Source organism: Poecilia reticulata, chromosome 14, assembly GCF_904066995.2.
Source record: "Poecilia reticulata chromosome 14, P_reticulata-male-v2, whole genome shotgun sequence".
In the NCBI taxonomy this organism is placed as follows: Eukaryota; Metazoa; Chordata; class Actinopteri; order Cyprinodontiformes; family Poeciliidae; genus Poecilia; species Poecilia reticulata.
Window position 1 is genome coordinate 5,146,882 of NC_088843.1, and position 19,466 is coordinate 5,166,347.

Below are 19,466 nucleotides of genomic sequence, written 5' to 3' on the forward strand. Positions count from 1 at the left end.
CTAAAAATAAACCAATGACTAATCGTGTGTGTAGGTTTAAAAAAAGCACTTGTTTCCTTTGAGCAAATTATTCCAGTCAGCGTCTTTTATCAGCGTTTTTATCTGCATCACTGAAAAAACACAAAGTCTTACAAAGTATTTTTAGTCTAGTTTGTTGCGCAAATATCTTAGTTCACTCAAAATAAGACAAAACTAACTTAGGAATAACTTTTCACCAAGATGTAGGAGCTTGTTTTAAGTCAATAATTTCTTAATATTGATTAAAAAGTACTTGTTTCACTTATTACATGACGAAAGTGTTAAAGTGAATTTATCTGCCAATGTAACTAGTAATTTTTCATCAATAATAAGGAATTATTTACTTAAAACCAGCTATTAAATGTTGCTGAAAGGTTACTTGTAAGTTTGCTTTACTTATTTCAAGTGAAGATCTTTTGCACTAGAAACTAGACCAAAACACGTATTTTATCAGTGATGTTTGATTCCAGCCTTGTTTCCTTTGAGTAAATTATTCCAGTCAGCGTCTCTTTCTATCACTGTAAAAACACAAAATCTTACCAGGTATTTCTGTCTAGTTTCTAACACAAATATCTTAGCATACATGAAATAAGACAAAACTAACTTAGAAGTAACTTTTTAATAAGATGAGGGAACTATTTTAGGTCAAAAACTCCTTAATATTGATGAAAAAGTACTTGTTTTTTGGTAAATTGTTTCACTTATACATGGGGAAAATGTATTGTTATAAGTGAATTTATCCTCCAATGTAACTAGCGCTTTTAATCAATATTAAGGAATTATTAACTTAAAATAAGCTCCTATATCTTACTTGTATGTTTACATGAACTGAGATATTTGCTCTAGAAACCGGACCAAACACCACTTGGCAGGATTTTGTGTTTTTGCAGTGATGTTTGGCTCCAGCAGCAGTCAGGTGTCCTGCGTCAGGATTAGATGATTTCATTGTGTTTAAGCATCAGAGGCCACGCCCTCTCTGCTTTTCTGCTGCTTTGGTATGTCTCTGTGTCACGAGTTTGTGTAGCAATCGAAAAGAGGAAGAAAGCCCAGACCGGCTGCGTGAAGCCACAGCCTCCTGTAACGTCACATCATGTCATGTTAGCTCCTGTAACGACGCGCGGCGATCAGGTAGGACTGGTTCAGTCGCATTCTGACCGCCTTCCTCCCTCCTCCTGGCTTTAAAGACTTTGTTTTCCACCTGTTTGCAGCTCTTCCTCTCTCTGAGTCGTCATGGATTACTCCAAACCGTTCACGGAGCTCAACGAGCAACTGAGGCCTCGGCTGGCCACCAACGACCTGCTTCACTCCTCCCTGTGCAGGCTGGAGGAGAGGAAAGCCACATCATACACAACGACCGTCCTCCCGGCAGAACCAGAGCCACAGATGGACCCAGAGGATCTAGAAGATCTGATCTGCAGCAGCACCGACGAGGGGCTCTGCTCTGATCTGATACCTTTCATCAACTCCTGCTTCAACTCTGACCTGAACGTAAAAGACGAGGATGAGGCCAGCGACAGCCACAGCATCACTCAGTCCGAGGAGACGGACAGTCCAAGCGAGCTGCCGTCGGAGGAGGCGATGGACTCTTTAAAGGCCGGAGCCGGGACCGGACCGAGAGACAGCCCCTTCCAGAGGTTCTACGCCGACAAAACCTTACCGGACCTGATCAGCACTGGCAGGCCGCTCGGCAGGCGCAGGACGCTGACGCACGTCTCCGACACGGTGAGGCATCAAACTCACCACGGGTCCAAACTCATCTTCGTTTATAGCTTTAGTTTATTTTTTTGTGTGTATTTGAAATATGCTAATTTTCTTTTTATCAATCAATCAAGTTTATTTGTATATTTCAGCAACAAGGTGGTTCAAAGAAAAACACAAAATTACAAGGTTACAAAGAAAACACCATAAAGTCAACAGTTGATCAAACTTTATGTTTTATGTGAAAAGGGGGCAGGTACACTGTAAAAACACAAAAGCTTACCAAGTATTTCTGGTCTAGTTTCTAGTACAAATATTGTTATACTTGAAATAAGACAAAACTAACTTAGAAGTAACTTTTCAGCAAGAAATAGGATCTTGTTTAAGTCAATTATTTCTTAATATTGATGACAAAGTACTAGCTCCATTGGCAGATTATTTCACTTAAAATATCTTGTCATACATGAAATAATCTTCTATTATTAGCACTTTTTAATCATTATTAAGGAATAATTTGCTTAAAACAAGCTCTTGCATATTGCTGAAAAGTTACTTGTAAGTTATGTTTATCTCATGTTAACTGTACAAAGATACTTGCAGTAGAAACTAGACCAGAAATACTCAATATTTGATGTTTTGCAGTGTAGATACTGGAATAAACTCAGATTGACCTCTGACCTGCACCTCTTCAGTTAAGACTCAATGCATTTTTCTTAAGGCTCAGTAGTTGTTTGTTTTAATTAATCTTTTTATTTTATTCTACTATCTGATGTGTTTTTTTTTGCTTGTTTAATCTTATTTCACCCATAGTTATAAAAAATTATTAATATTGCAAAGGGATAGCTGGAGGCTACTTGCTGCTACAGACTTTAATATTTTTCAGGAGTTACACAAATATTTAGAAAGTAATAAAAGGTAAAACTCTGCAGTAAATATGATTTACTTTTGCATACAGGCAGGTTTCTAGAGATAAACATGTAAAAGAACATTTCTGTTGAAAAACAGTTTTGTCTTTTATAAATACATTTGTATATTGGTGTGTCTTTAGTGTATTATGGTACTAGTTCTTGTTAGTGTTTATGAGCTAGTAGTACTGCATTTTTCACCCATAGTTTCTCTCAGGCATCTAGATTAGCAGTTTCTGTTTGCACAGAGTTAAAATGTCATGAAGTTGTATTTTTTCCTCCTCTTAGGCAATAATGACCTGCCTGCCTTGCTAACATGCTTAAATTGAATCTTGATAGCTCAAAGAAGTCCGCAGGGAAGTGGAGCTGTCCCGCAGGAGGAGCATCAAGCTGAAGGCTCAGGTGGACAAACTGCAGGGAAGCACCGACGGACCCGGCTGGAGCCAGCACCGAGAGAGGGTGAGGCTCGTAGGCAGAGCCGGGACACGGCATACCTGTGCAAAGCTCTTTATAACGTCGGTTTGATCTTTATTGCAGGTCACAGACGAGGTCCTGTCGGTTCTAAGGCTGCTGCAGCCGCTGATACCATCAGAATCCGGCCGACCCGAGCCGCGAGGCGGGGAGAACCGCCTGGACTCTGCCCTGTCGGAGCTGAAGAATGTGGCTCGACAGCTGGCAATCAGCCATACCAAGCATGTAAGAGCCACACCCTGCCATGAAGTTGTTCACTCTCGATGTATTTATTCATTCTTCTTAAAGTTTCCCATCATTAGAGTCAGTTTTTAAGCAATACATGTGATATACCAACAATTATTGTCTTTTTGGAAGGGAAACTTGTAAGACTACGTTCACACAACTCCGATTTTTTTTTTTTTTTTTTGCGAAATCGTATTCAGGTTTTGGCTTGGCTGACCTACATATGCGGCTTGTGATCTCCCGAGTGAACATGCGCAGTAGAGAGCGCGATAACGTCACACATAGCGAGCGTGCTCAATGTTTTCACCAACCGCCATTAAAAAGAAGTTCTCGATGTTTGCGGAAGTAAACGTGTTTGCTAATGGTGGAGCATATTTTACGATTTTGAAGTTGAAGTACGTCCGAGCCAGCATATTAACAACTTAATCCTCATTATTGTCCGCCATGGTTGTTGTTTTTCTTGCGCGTAGCAGGCCGGATAGTGACGTTTTGTTGAGAATCAATGATGTTCAGATTCAGGTCTCATTAAGGAAAAAAAAAAACACATCTGATTTGGGTCACTTCAGGCTGCAGTGTGAATGTAACCTAATATAATCTTAAATCATTTGCAGCCAGATTTTCATCATTCAGCTCTATCCTTCTTTCTGTTAACTCAGTTCCCCTGTACCTGCTAGAGAAAAGCTTCCCTATGGGATGCTGCTGCTGCTATCATGTTTCACATTTGGGGGTGGTATGTTTAACCTTCGAAATGGGGTCCAACCGACCCCAGACACGTAAAACCTGTATCATTTTCCATAGACCTCTACGTTTGCCTCAGTCCTCGCACACACAAGGGTTTGGTTATAAAATACCACTTATATTTTCCTAAAAATTACTTTGTAGTTTACTGCTCTCCCTGTGCTATTGTGGGTTTGGTGCTCAGGATTAAGTTCATTGTTTATTTTTTGCCACACAAAGGGTTTTACATCAAGGTGAAAATATTTATTTTTGACCTGACAGAAGTTTGTGTTTCCAATTTGACAAAATGTGAAAAGGATGAACACTTTTGCTAGTTTCACCTGCATTCCTTTAGTTTCAGTTGATTTCAGTCAGCATGTCGCTCACAAGAGTGTTTTCTCAGCTCAATCCTGAGAAATGAATGAGCCGAGACAAAAGTGGAGACTTGTTTACACAGAAAACTGCTTTTTTGTATATTTTTTAAAACATCAGTGGTAGAACAAACAGAATAAAAAAACGGAGCTGAGAAAGAGATTTTGTGTATAAAAACATAACAACCATAAGACATCCTTGGCTCTTATTCCTTTAAACACGTGATTAAGATTCAAGTTATTTAAAGATGCTTTCACTTTTATAAAGATGAAGGATAACTGATTTGTTTTGGCAGGGCACCAAAATCGTCATATCCTCAAAATTTCCCCTGAAGCAGCTTCTGTCATTTGAAAGGCCTGCGTGATCTGGCATTGTTCACTGAAAAATGGATCGCTGAGATAAGGACTCCACCCAGGGGCTTAAGCTCAGCTATGTGGTCTAACAAGTTTACGCCTGAAAGTATCTGAGATTCTTGTTGCTCTGCGTCAATTATTAAAGAGAAAGTCATAAACTGGGTTATGATTTACTAGTGATGCAAGTTGTCGACAATCTAAAGTTGCTCTTATCAGTCAACTAACAAATAATTGATAAGCGGCCATTTTCTTAAAAACCAGAGTATTCTCTTTTAAGGCGAGATTTGATTGTCTTTCTATGACGTATTATTTAGGGACGTTGTACACAAAAACAAGGAAGAGTACATTTATGCCAAAAATCTCAGGAATGTTTTGGAAAAAACAAGAACATTGTCTGAGCTTCAAAAGTCAAACATTGGTGAGATAAAACAAAAATTTTGAGATTAGTGTCAGAAATCTTCTAGAATAAACATGGATATTTTCAAAGTCAAAAATCTTTGTCTTTTGAAACTCAGATATTTCCCTGTTTTTTCTAGAACATTTCTGAGCTTAATCTCAAAATTGTCGAGATTTATTTTGTAATTTTTACATTTTTGGAGCTCAGAAATTTCCTTGTTTGTTCTTGAACATTTTGGATTTTTTTGGGGGTGGAAATGTACTCTTTTTTTATTTATTTTTGTTACAATGATCCTTATACACTGTCACATCTTTCCATAACATAAAAGGCTATTTGATCCAAATAAAGTGTTACCATGTGATCTATGCATGTTATGTGTTTTTTGTTGTTGATGTTGAATGTGTGAACCGCAGGAGGAGTAGATGCAGGGAACTGCAACTAATCCAAATCAGAAACAAATAATTTAAACTGAACTGTGTTTATAATGCCTCTTATGGTTGATTCTCCGTTCAGGATTCAAAACCTGGAGTAAGTGGAGCAGAGGAGAGTGCTGTCCTGCAGCAGGCTCTGAGGGACAGAGACGAGGCCATAGAGAAGTGAGTTCCCACACAAACTGTCTCACTACTTTTTGTCGTTTTTCCACAAATCAAGACTTCAGGCAGAAAAGGGAAGCTGAAAGCCGTAAATCTATTCTAAGGAGTGATTCATTTCTTCTGTTTTTGCTGCACAGGAAGAAGGCAATGGAGGGCGAGGTGCTGCGGAGTAAGACAGAGATGATGATGCTGAACAACCAGCTGCTGGAGGCGGCACAGAAACGTCTGGAGCTGTCGCTGGAGCTGGAGGCCTGGAAGGTAAACCAGAGACGGGTTCAATGTTCGGCAGAAACAGAGGAAGGGTGTGTTCTTTGGGTAACCACAGAACTAATGTCAACAGAGAGTAAAACGTGAAACTCACCAAGAGAAACCTGGAAATGTTGAGCAGAAACAAAAAGTGACGCAGTAGATTTTAATAAAGGCCAGGTTAGGAGATAAATGACGCAGGCAGAAACTCCAATTAAAACCAATTTACACTGTAATGAGCATCTGAAGCATCTGAAGCTCCTTAACAGCAGCTGGTATTTGGCCTCAGGGTTTTGTTCACCCTGTTTGCACTGAGCTTCCTGCACCATGTGGTAAAAACACACAACACAGAGCTGGGTCCACAGCTTTAGAGATATTTTATGGACAGCTATTATATGAAATTAGTTATGGATTAAGTTTTAATTCCAAATAATGGTATAAAATAATTACAACAGGACATTTTAACAAGACACTGAGATGCATTTCCAACTGATGGGATAGTATGGAGCTAAATTGGGGCCATAAAGTTTGTTCAAATGGAAAAAAAAAATCTGAAACTGATAAAAAAACAAAAAATAAAAACATTGACTCTGTAAAGTAGCTTAACATTTTTTCAGTTTAAAATCTTTTTTTTCAGTGTCAAACTTTGAATTTCAAAGCTTTTTTTTAGTTTAATTTTTTAAATTTAGCTTAATTTTTTTTTCTTTTGAACTAACTTTATGGTTCCGATTTAGCTCTGTAGAGTAGCTGTTAAACCCTTTTAGATTTTGTCATGTTATAGCTCAAAACTTCTGTGTTTTTTGTGGGATAGATCAGCAGAGTAAAGTAGGACAACAAATCGTATTTATGGGAGACAACTATTTAAAAAAGGCTTATTAAATGTCAAGGACTAGATAGATTTGCTATCTACTTTCTGTAAATTCTCACCTTCTCTTTTTGCTCTTAGAGGCGTAAAACATTTACAGCTTCGTCCGTTTTTCTAATATCAGTGAGTCAATCTGCTGCATGACCAGTTTAACATTCATGCAGACAGAGTTTCATTGAGAAAAATTTCACCAACATGCTCCCAAAACAGTTTGAATAATTCATATTTAATCGTATAGGTGTGTAAATAATTTTCCCTTCAATTCTTTTTTTAATTTAACATGAGTAATATGAGAATCTTGTCACTAATAGATACATTTTTAATCATCTTTTTCATGGAAGTTTGAGAAGAATCAAGAATATGTTTAGTCATTGTTTTTCATGTAGGTGTGTCTAAGTACACCCAGTTTGTTATTCATTCACTAAAGAGCGCAGCATTATCATTTGTTATTGATTATTGCCTTTATACTCATGCACTGAAAAAATATTTAACATAAAAAACATTAAATGAGAAGATCGTCAATTTATATTTCACTTTCAAAACCAAGGTAGGCAAAAAAAGTGTTATTTTAAACGTTTAATAAAATGTACCCCTCATTCAAAAGTAATTATATCTGTATGGGATTATGATATTTAGAATTTAACATGGAAAATTTGAAAGCAAAGTGTTTTTCACTTTAATAAACACGCTACTGGATGTGATGTGGAATTCGATGTGTTTCGGTTCAGTCAAAAAAACATAAAAAGAGGCGACTATACTATCTGACAGATAGTAGAGCAGAGTTTAAGTTGGCTAACCAACAACCGTTGTTTTAGCTTAGCGGTCGCTAATCTACCACAGCGGTCACTTATTAATAATTGCAAAATATACATCAAGCCTAAAAACCTGAAACTGTAACGGACTGAAATGAATGTTTCAGTGTGTTTTTAGTGTTGAATCTAGATACTTAAAGCGCCGTTGTCGACAGTTGCTATGGCAATGAGTCTGCGCGTAACGTAACCGACACAGAAAGCGAGGAGAACAATGCGATTCTGATTTGTTCTTTAACGGTATTTTTGCGCTATTTTTAAATTACATTTTTATTTTTACCTTTGCTGTGGTGTACTGCACTGAATTAATAATACCAACATCTTCAGGTTTTATTTAGTTAATTGAATTGCTACGGATAGTGTAAAAAGAAAATTTCTGCCCTCCGGCGTTGTGCGCATGCGCGAAATTTCCGGCCCATGGAATCAACGTTTCATGGGCCGGAAGCAAACGACCTCTCTTGATACAAGCACATATATCATTGGCTCTTAACATTGTTTTCTCTCCCGGCTCTCCTCAGGAGGACTTCCAGCGGCTCCTCCAGCAGCAGGTGCTGAGCCAGCAGCTGGCAGAGCAGCAGGCCCAGAATAAATCTTCTCGCAAGGGCCTGCTGCGGAGAAACAAGCAGCCTCCCATCCAGCGGCCGGTCAACTTCCCGTTCACGTCACCTGCACCTCCCACCACCAACTCCAACCAGATCTTTGTGAACAAATCTGCCAGTTCTCCTCCTCTAACTCCCAGCATGCCTGCTTCTCCGCTCGCTGCTGCTTCCAGCGGCGGGACGCGCACCTGGCGGGACAAGCTGAAGAAGAGCAGGCCTCGCCTCGGGTATCAGGACGCAGCCGAGCAGGGGAAGGAGTGGGGCAGTGCAGACGATGGCTTCCAGGCGGTTTCACTCGACTGAAGCCGTCAAGACATTTAATAGACTGGATCTTAATAAAGACTCATGGATTAAAAGCATGCTGCTTATTCGTTTGACTGGTCAGGATGATGGGAGTCCAGTTCGACACCAGAAAGCCGGTCTCACATGAATCTGCTGAGCTTTTAGTTTTGCTGTGACTCAGGTTTGAAGAGGAGATGTTCACCAGGCCAGGAATAGAGAAATATTTAGTAAGTAGTTATATTTACTCGATCTTGCTCTAGTTGCATGTCGGGACTCTTGAATTGTTGTGAGCAGAAACCAAGTGAACTATTATGAGAAAAACAAGCACATATTTTTCTCCAGTCCCGTTTATCAAACAGTAAAGGAATATATTCACAACCTGTTACAACCAATTAGAAATGCTAACAACTTCTGATACCTTTCAGAGTTTTGGATGCACAATTAATCTAAATGAATTTTTTTCCCCCCCCCAACTCAAAATCACAAAATCAACAAACCATGTAGTAAACTACAATCTAAAGCATTCAGGATGTTTTTTTCAGCCTCTACTTACATTATTGATAATGTAAGTAGAGGCTGTGCTACGCCGTGTTGGTGTGTTTGTAAAAAAGGGTTTTGCTATTATGACCATTTTATGGTTTCTGAGTAAACAGAACTATTGTTCTTCTATTTTATTGACATGAACTTCAACAAATGAGTATTTTCTTAATAATGATGTAATTTTGATCAAAATTACAGAAATAATGAAAATCTTTCATACTTTGTGGTTCAAGCAATAAAAAGTGATATTTATTGCTTGTCAAGTCCTATGAAATGACCGATTGTGACCCGTGTTTTAAATAACTCAGAGCCACCTGGTGCTCAAATATAATTTTTATTAAAAGATCACATTTCAGTGAAGCAGACTATGAGCAGATTTAATAAATTATTGCTTATTGAAGCAAGTAAGTTGGAAATGAAAGATGAAAATCGGTTTTCATAAAACAGCTTCTTCTGACTTCATTTAAAAAAAGATGATGCTGAAAATTACCAAGTCTTCCCTCTGCAATAGCGTACACACTGAAGGGTGTTGTTGGCTTCAAGTATGGTGTGTTCACAGACCAGAAAATAATTGGATTCCTAAGAGTCTGACTTTTCTGTCAAACTGAAGAAAAAAAAAACAAAAACTAAATTTTAACCTCCAGATAATTTTGTCAAAACCAATAGTATTTAAAAAGATTTAAGCGGCTTGATAATTAATTTTCTGCTGGAAAACATGTTTTGCACTTTGGATCTGTTGCTAATCATGTGCAAAACATTACTGAATACTGCAACATGTAAAGAACCTAAAAGTACAGTTACAGGTTGGTGTAAATAAATACATTTTTACTGAAAAGCTCAACATTTTTACAGGTTTTAGACATTTTATTGTATAATATCTCCAGCAATTTATATATATTTATATATAATCCACTTCTATATGGATGTAGGGAACATTTAAAATTTATATATTTCCATTATTTAGAGTAAGTGCCTCCACTGTGGGAACATGTTGAACAAACAAAGATGTACACAGCACAGAAAGGTAACAGCTGAAAAGGCATGCGCATAGTGTCAGAGAATACAATCCTGACCAAAGCATTACAGTCTTCAAACAAACCCATGTTGGCAGACAGTTCTCCTTTTAAATATTTTTTTAAAACTACAAAATCTGCATTCAAATGTCCCCCCCTGACAATCTCTTAAATTGTGCCACAACACAAATCCATCCTGCGGGAGGAGGATTTAATCGTTGAGGTTTATAAAAATAATTTAAGTCAGTATAATTTAATTTAATCTGAGTTTTTTTTTTTTTAAAGTTTTTTTCTCTATTCAAACAAACAGAAAACACTGATTGTAGTAAACATTTAGTGCTTTAAGTGTTAATTCACACAGACCTGGCAACCCAGCTGCCAATCTAAAAGTCTACTGAACATCATTATAGAATCTTATTAAAGTTTTAAGAAGCAAACGACCTCTTGACAAAAGAGGCTCATACAAATGAATGAACAACACCCTGCTTATTCTCACATGTGGCAGTTTCACTACTGGAGCAAACTCATCGACGCCGAGGAAATTAAATCAAAACCACTGCGATTGGGAACCTACATACGTCGCTGCAGCATATATACTTTGTGATATACTCACTTAGCCTTGTGCCTTATTCATTAAGATAACTGGAATACACGGGCAGTAAACAGGGAAAACACTGACCAACTACAGAGACACAACAATGTCACCACGGCTCGTCGCTAGACACAAAGGAAAAAATGAAGACCGAGTGTTTCGAGTCGCAGCCTGAGAGAATCAGGAAAGAGTTTGTGTTAACACTGCATTGAAAAAGTTTCAGCTTGAATCCAGTAGATAATAAATATGTTGGCATAAAAATATAACCAGCGCTCTCAGAGGGGTTGTTTTTATAACGAATTAACCGACCAGCATCGAACATTCTTAATAAACCACTATTACGAACCACAAAGTTACAGTACGGACCAGAGTTTGGTCCAAAACCTCCTCAGATACAGTTTTTATTTTACCGCAGTGCCGCTTTAACTCACGTCCGCAAACACAGAAAACACTTCCCTCACAAAACTGACATAAACACAGCGGCTCTCACAACTCTGCACAAAAACAACTTATTTTGAATTTTAATGCGACTTTTGTTTGATGTAATAAACAAATTGCGTACGCGAAGCACTTTTTGACTGAATTTCAACTTTTAGTTACAGTTACAGTAAAACTGGTGAACCTGAAGTCAAGTTCATTTCTATCCATTGGCCTAAAAAGGTTCCTATATGACGTTGATGTTCAGAGAAAAATCCACATTATATGAAAAGCATGGCTCTAGGAAGACAGTCTGAAGTAATCAGAAAAGTTTGCGATTCAAAAACATTTGATGCAAAGATAAAAGCCGAGCTTATAAGACAGAAATGAAGGACCAGTAGAGGCATCCGACAAAAACTGGGAGTTTTCTACGATTTACTGGGGAACAGCCTGTTTGAGTTAAAGATTAAAGTAAAATTAAAAAAAGAAAGAAAGAAAGGTGCATTTTATTAATAAAACTTTGGTTTAAAGAAATAAAAACAGAATTTCAGGGCTATAATTTCATAAGATCGGTTTGGCACAAAGCAATACTATATAGTGAAACATGGCAGTGGCAGCATCATGACATGGGGTTACTTCTCTTCATGTTAAAGAAATTCTGAACATCAGTGAGTTTTGGGCTGTGCAGGGACGATGTCGAATATGGTTAAGTCAAGACGACGGGTTGTGAGTCTTTCTAACGCAGACTAAAAGCTGAAATGAAATCAAAAAGTGCTTCAATTTGTTTGAATATTTGGACTTTCTCTGTAACAGATGTTCATTTTCCACTAGAAATGAACAGGATTTGTGTCCCGATGATGTTTACAATGATTTATTACACTGCAAAAACACAATTTTACCAAGTATTTTTGGTCTAGTTTCTAGTGCAAAAGGACAAAACTAGTTAAGAAGCAGCTTAGCGAGATATAGGAGCTTGTTTTAAGTCAATTATTTCATAACGAGGAAAAATGTTAAGGAATAATTTCACTTATAATGAGATGTTTTTCCCACAATCTGCAAGTCTAAGTAGTACTTTTTCATCAATATTTAAGAAATCTTTAGCTTAAAACAAGGTAATTCAGTTAGTTTTGTCTTATTTCAAGAATAGAAACGAGACCAAACATAATTGATAAGATTTTGTGTTTTTGCAGTGCATCCTTTCACGGCTTTCTAAATAAGGTGTGTAAACTTTTGCGATCCACTGTTTAAGAACATAAAGACAGTACAGTGCAAATGACAGTTTCTTTGGATTAGTACATTACCTCCAAAAACAGCCCCATGATGTTAACAGGATCTATATCAACTGAAACGTATCTACAAGCTGGATAATCTACGACCACTAATAAATTAAAATCCTCTACGCAGAACGACTAATGGTTTTAAAAATAAGAACTGACTGCTGCAAAAGAGAGCGGGTTTGGTCCTGTTATGGCGAATATTAGGATCGTTATCGTCGACTCCGCTCCACGCTCAGAGGCGCTGTAGAGAGTCCGCAGGCGCGGCCGGAGGCGGCTAAGACTGGAGGAAGGAGATGATGGAGCTGATGAAGTCCAGAGGCTTGTCAGCGTGAATCCAGTGGCTCGCGTCTGGGATGTACTGGATGTCGGCGCTGGGGAACAGCCTCTGGATCTCTGGGTAATCGTCGGAGCTGCGAACAGCAGCGGAAAGAAAAGCGCAAAGGTGGTCGTAAACAAGGAGCAATTAATTTGACTAACAACTTTAGTTTCAAAGTTAAAGTGTTACAGTTTGAAAACTACTAAAAGTTTCAATTATTAGTGCAAATAACCCGAAATTAAACTCATTTGTTTGTATCCCCTTTTTAGTGCTTATTGTTGCTATTTTGTTTTATTTATATAATCTATGGTTCATTTTATTGGTCTGATGCTTTTATTTTGATAGGACAACTTCTGCTGCATTTATTATTGAAGTTCTAACAGCGTTGATAGAATAATAATAACAGTGTTGTTATCAGCAGCCCCCTTGATAGAGGCACAAGATATTTTGTAAAATATTTATTTTCACAAAATAAATATTTATTTTCACAAAATAAATATGTATTTACTTTGTAAAACAAAAATACATATTTTTAATTTAAAATTAAAACTATGATTTCTTTTTTTTTTACCTTTATGTTTCTTCTTAGTTTCTAATCAGATATAAAAGCAAAAAAATTATCCTGAATAAATTCGAATTATATCTATAATATTATTACATTTAGAAATGAGCTAAAATGGCCAACGTTTGTAAATGCAGATTTCTCTGCAATGGCTCCAATCAAAATAAAACTTCTCTAATAACAAATCAGAGCAACATTCTAACAGCAAATTACTAAAGAATAAAATCAAAGGTCTATTATCCTCATTGGAAGATAAATGTTTCTGTGATGTTTCCTACCTGATATAAGCAGAACTGGCTCCGCCCAGAAACAGCGTTGGCCCATCGTAGACGGAGTCCAGTCTGGGGAAACTCATGATTTCCTCCAGGTGAGCTGCGATGGCCTCCAGGTTGACCCTCCAGGAGTAATGTCCGTTCTCCTCCACCAGGTTGGTCAGCAGGAACTGACGCACAGAGTGCTCCTGTGCAGAGACGAAGGGAGGAAATTACATTTTGTTATTAGAGGGGACAGAGTGCAACACAAAGTTTTAACTAAAGATTAAACTGAGTTTGTCCAGTTTTATCACCCAAATCAGCTTTCATTCTTTCTTAAACTTGGATAAATACAGCGAGCGTTTTAAAAGAAAGTGACCCAAATCCTGTTCTAATTTCTGAAAATACATTTATTCAGTTGAGACCAAAAGAAGCTGAAAAGTAGATCTCTTTCTATCAAGACAGAAAAATCTACTACGGTGTACTGTAAGGAAAAAGAAGTGGTAAATTTCTGCCAAAAACCTGAAGTTTTGAGAGTAATCTCAAACATTTTCTAGAAAAAACAAGGACACTATTTACTGGGAACAAAAAAAATTTGATTTTTAGATTAGTGTCAGAAATTTTCTACAAAAAAAAAAAAACACTAGAAAATGTCTGAATTTCAAACGTCAAACATTTTATTTTAAATTTTTTAAAAGAAAATTTCCAAATTTTCTAACAAAATTAAAATATTAATCACAAAATGTCTGTGTTATTGGCAGGAAAAAAAGTAAATTAAAAAAGTGCTAAATTTCTGCCAAAAAACTAAAATTTTGAGAGTATTCTCAGGAACTTTCAAGAAAACACAAAATCAGTTTAATACATTTCCTCATAAAAATCGATTTATTGTAGTCTCTCTCACAAGTTAAACATTCTTTAAATATCTTGTTTGCACTAAATGAAAATGAATAAATATTAACTGCACTGCATAAAATAAGTAATTTAAAGAACGGCGACAGTATGGTTGTCACTTCACTACACGTCTAAAAAAAGGAGATTTTTCCTCAATAATAAAATACTCAAGTTCATCAAACTAACACAAAACCAAAACAAGGTTTTAAAAAAAGCAACTGGACTTCAGTTCTTGTAATTAAGTTGTTCTGTTTTTAAACCTTTTTGATTTTTTCCCTCATCGGTGTGAAACTTACCTGCGACTCGTTTAACCTGCCTGACTCTCCCTCTCTCTCTGCTTCCAGCTCTGATCTCTGTTCGTTTGCCTAACAACAGCATGACGAAACAACTTCTTTAAAACTTCAGCCATTTAGAATACGGTGTTAACTTCCCTTTCAAAATACAAAATTCTTCTTACATACTTGCCCTTTTCCTGCACTGAAAAATGATCAGATGTTATTTATTTCTGCTGCATTTGCTGTCATGACTGGCTAATAAAAAACACAAACACACTGCATGTTACAGGGCCAGCAGGAGAGAAGAAGCATGTGTTACTTCAATTGAAGTTATTAGAGCTAGCAGTATTAAATTAACTGTATTAGTTAGTTTAAAAGGGGAGTATTAAGTAAAATCAATGTTAAAACGTTGGGTAAGACTTAATTTGAAGGGGTGTGAATGAGACTGACATGAAGTGTCATTAGGTAAGGGGGGTAGGGTTGCATTATTTGGTAAATAAAGATATTTTAATGCAAAGTTTCATTAACACTTCTATTAAAATTCAATTAAAAGTGTCATTATTTCCCAGATGACACTTCATAAACTGTCATGAAGAGCCCTTCATGTCAGCATCATGTCAGTTTTATGCACACAACTTCAAATAAAGTGTTACCAAATGTGTAAACCTCAAAAATTTTACAAAATAAATAAACTAACTAACACAGTCATATTAAATAAATTAGAATATAACAAAGCGTAAGCAGGTATTAAACACTCTCATGAATGAAACAATAAGTCGGGTGAAGGAACAAATCTACACTTTTTCCAGGATTTTGGCCTGTGGGATGAACTTCATGTTCAATACTGAACGGTGTTGGAGTGAAGTGAAGACGCGGCGGTTCGAACCTTCACTAAGCGCCGCAGCTGATCCTCAGCCATCCGCCTGGCGGTGGAGCGAGGGATGTCGGTGGAGATCTTCATCTCCTGCATGGCCTGGATGTAGTAGCGGAAGTTGGTGCGCGTGGTGGTCTGGGCCGGGCTGATGTCCACCACCACCAGCCGCTCCACCAAACTGGGCTGCAAGCAACAACAAAGAGACGCTGAGACTGGCAGCTGCAGACAAGCCGCCGAAATAAACCTGATCATTTCCGTTCTGATGATTAGTAACCTTTTAGACATTATAATCCATTTTATTTGTTGTGTCTTTAATTTATTGTCATGTTTTATTTTAACGTGAATTGTTTGTAACAAAATTCTAATTTATTGGTTTTTCAAAAGGCAAACTTGAATTATTTTTAAGTTAACAATATATATATATCAATATATCAATATAATATCTTAAAACTGTCTCAAAACAACAATATTATCGTTTATCGCAAAAATTACTGGGACAAAATTTGTTGTGACAGGCCTGGCTGTGAAGAAAAACAAGAATCTCAGCTTTGAAGGACTTGATTAGAAGTTTAAAATAAGTTTAAGGAAGTTAGGACTGATTAGCATAGAGAATAAATAAGTTAATAAGCAAATGAGTAAAGTAAATGTAATTAAGTGAGAAAGTCAGTAACGTAGGTTAAGTAAGGAATGTAATTAACTTCATCTATAACTTTTAATAAATTGAACTAGACAGTCTTTACAATATAAAACACTTTAAAACAACTAAGGTCCAAATAAAAAGATGAAGATTAAAAGTGATACCAGAATCCTCTCTAACACAGATGTCAAACTGAAGGCCCGGGGGCCATATATGGCCCACCATGAAGTCTGTGTGGCCCAGACAGACATGTAGACAGAACTTTGAAAATAACCACAGTATGCTAAAATAATATTGTATCAATTAAATGAAAGCAGTTTTCAATGGAAGAGAATTTGGGCCACAGGAAATAATGATCTGAATTTCTTCTCAGAATGTTATTCTGACTTTAGTCTTTTAAGATAAAAAGTCAGAATTCTGAGAAAAATTCAGTCAAAATCCTTAAAATTCTGACCTTTGACGTCACAAGACTAAAGCCAGAATTCTTGTATTTTTCCATGGCCATAATCTTTTTCTGTTGTTTTTTCATGTATTCTGCCAAATTACATCAATGTTTGGTTTTATTTAACTTTAAGAAGGACTCATCGAGTGCAGAGTCAGATATTTATTCATATTTTAGAGGTTTATTAAAAGCTTTGAAGGACGTTCATAATCTTGATATGGCCCAAAATAAAAATGAGTTGGACATTCCTGCCTTATGAGCTCATTTATAAGCTAAAACTGTTCACTGTTAGCAGATGTGATTCTGATAGGAGACGCCTAATGAATCCAAAAGAAACAAGATACCAGATAATTCAAGTGTTGTAACCCAAATTAAACATTAAATTTCATTTATGTGTGAACTTTGCTGTGTCATTATCTCATGTTAAAAATGAGCCAGTGCCTGAATCCTCCCTGACCTAAAAGGTCGGTGTAGATGGCAGCGTCGCCTCGTCACACGCTGACATTTAGGGATCGCCCACCTGTGTCAGAGCGGTTGTCATGGCGGTCTTCCCGCCCATGCTGTGGCCGATCAGGACGCACTTCTCGATGTGCAGCTGGTTGAGGAGATGTTTCAAATCGGCGGCCATCGCTTCATAGGTCAGCTCCGGGGTGTGGGGGCTGTTACCGTGGTTACGGGCATCTACAGTCAACACCTGACTGGACAAAGGACAGGTAAGACACTTGGAATGGGGGAAAAGGAGGCAACAGAGCGAATTTTCTCAGCCCGGGAAGCCCTGACGTCACCAACAAAAGAGGTGTTGTGACAAACGTGTTCAAGTTGAGCCAAGCAGGTGTCATTTATCAGCCGAGAGGCGGCATCAAATGACTGCCGCCAGCACAAGTCCAATTTCTCTGAAAAGAGCTATTGACGAATGGCTGCGGACTAAAGCGAGCGCACAATGACGAACTGTTCCAGACGTAACCACAGACGGGTGTGAAGTCTTCATCAATGCGTTACCTTTCGGCCTGTGCGCTGCACCAAGGACTTGGCGATGGAGTGGAAGTTGGATTTACTGCCGAAGAGGCCGTGGAGGAACACCAGGGGAGTGCTCTCTCCCTTACCGTCGAACACGTCATAAGTCAAGCTGACAGGACTGAGGGGGAGAAAAACACATTCAAGTTGAGGAGGGTTGATAAATGATCAGTAGTCACAGATTCTGATGACAAAAACAATCTGAGTATCTTTGTTTTCTAGCCTGATGAGGAGAATGTGCCATTTAAACAGAGCGCCACAAGATGTTACGCAATACTATTTTCCAATCCATAGATAATCTTTGAGTAAATTACTTTGCTTCCATCTGCTGGTGCAGCACAGATATTCACATCAATAGCCTTTATTGCTAAATTTACTGTTGTGACAATCAAATATCACAAGATCAGATAATTTCTACGTGAGTAGCAAATTTATTTTAAAAATTAAGGAAGTTATTACGACCTCAGCCTAATTTTCTTTTTAAAATATAGATAGAATTCATGCTTTTGTCATACAATCAGTAATTATCTATCTATCTATCTATCTATCTATCTATCTATCTATCTATCTGACACCGTATTATTTTTACTCAGTGTTGCTCAGAATCTCCCAGCATGTCTAACAGAAACCCTGCTGTTACTTAAAACAAATATCTGCAAGAATGCAACTTTTAAAAAAAAGTCAGTGCTGATTTTTTTTTTTTTTTGTTCTAGTCAATGCTTAAAAAGGAACTATTCATATGTAATATTTAACCTTAGGAATTAGCTTGGTCAAATTTTATTTCTACAACTAAGAGATAATTGATAAACGTATAATATGAAAATCACACAGATCATCCACAGGCCAAAACATGCAGATATAGCATATATCCTTATCATCTTAAAATGTATTCAAAAACTTTTAGACAAACGAACAAAATATAGATTAGGATTTGTAACCGATTTCTAAGGTACAAATTCTACGAATATGGAGAATATAAATATAATCTTTATTTAAAATAGGTATTTGAAATCCTGTAATGTAGCTGAGATGCTAACTTGGTGTTCATGTACATTAGCATTTAGATTTCAGGACATATTTTCAGGAATTCAGATTTAATTTAGTTTTACCACTAGCTTTAGATTTGAAGCTGCTATATAAAATAACGATTCTGGTTAAATTTGCTAAAATGTATGAATGATATTTAAAACTGTTAATGCTTTAAAGACATCACAAGGTGACAGACGGTAGTGGTTAAATAATGGAGTGGTTTAAATCAACATCAACGCCAACATCGCGCCATAATTTCCACTCAGAACCACGACGGTACCCGAACCCAGCCCGGGCTGGTGGAGGACACCTGTTAGCCGGGAAGCTAGCGGGGATACCTGGATGAGCTGGCTGTCCGGACCGGGGCAGCCGCATCCACCTGTCCGGCGAACAAACGGCAAGACGGCCGGATGCTCAGCAGTCCTCTGTGAACCAGGCGACACAAAGCAATCATGGCAGCATAGGTTCGGTTACTGAACGGTCCACAAACAACATGTGCCTTTGAGAGCGGCCGCAGTGACAGCACAGAGCCGGGGAAAGAACATTCAGAGCGGCCCCGGAGGTCGACACCAGTGAGAACCCCCCCAGTCCGTCAACAGCTGACGGTGCGTGATGACGTAAGAGGAGGGGCACGTTTTACCCTGGGTACAGTCTGTCAGGCACGGAGTCTGTTCCATTGAGATATACGTCGATGGTTCCTTCAGTTCAAATTCAGTTCGATTAAATTTAAAAATACTTTATTGACCCACTAAGGCAGATTAAATGTTGTTGTAAGTCATATTATTT

At 37.6% G+C, this 19,466-nt stretch overlaps 2 protein-coding genes across 4 annotated transcripts; one reads left to right on the plus strand and one right to left on the minus strand.

Annotated features, from left to right (window-relative positions):
• Window positions 1-209: 209 nt before the first annotated feature.
• On the plus strand, window positions 210-10,379 carry bicdl2l (bicaudal-D-related protein 2-like). 2 transcript variants are annotated; one of them, XM_017308668.2, is made up of 7 exons: window positions 210-1,146; window positions 1,227-1,740; window positions 2,961-3,080; window positions 3,159-3,317; window positions 5,670-5,752; window positions 5,887-6,007; window positions 8,188-10,379. In XM_017308668.2, the coding sequence occupies exons 2-7, from the start codon at window positions 1,249-1,251 to the stop codon at window positions 8,569-8,571; spliced, it is 1,359 nt and encodes a 452-aa protein (XP_017164157.1). In that variant the 5' UTR covers window positions 210-1,146; window positions 1,227-1,248; the 3' UTR covers window positions 8,572-10,379. The 2 variants fall into 2 exon arrangements, with proteins under 2 accessions (XP_017164157.1, XP_081471465.1); XM_081615339.1 differs by lacking the exon at window positions 210-1,146 and having other exon boundaries at window positions 1,175-1,740.
• On the minus strand, window positions 9,406-19,284 carry abhd11 (abhydrolase domain containing 11). Of its 2 annotated transcripts, none has more exons than XM_008427408.3 (6): window positions 19,019-19,284; window positions 17,637-17,772; window positions 17,158-17,331; window positions 15,571-15,741; window positions 13,546-13,727; window positions 9,406-12,799 (listed from the first exon to the last, which is right to left on the minus strand). In XM_008427408.3, the coding sequence occupies exons 1-6, from the start codon at window positions 19,132-19,134 to the stop codon at window positions 12,664-12,666; spliced, it is 915 nt and encodes a 304-aa protein (XP_008425630.3). In that variant the 5' UTR covers window positions 19,135-19,284; the 3' UTR covers window positions 9,406-12,663. The 2 variants fall into 2 exon arrangements, with proteins under 2 accessions (XP_008425630.3, XP_081471466.1); XM_081615340.1 differs by having other exon boundaries at window positions 17,158-17,335.
• Window positions 19,285-19,466: the final 182 nt, after the last annotated feature.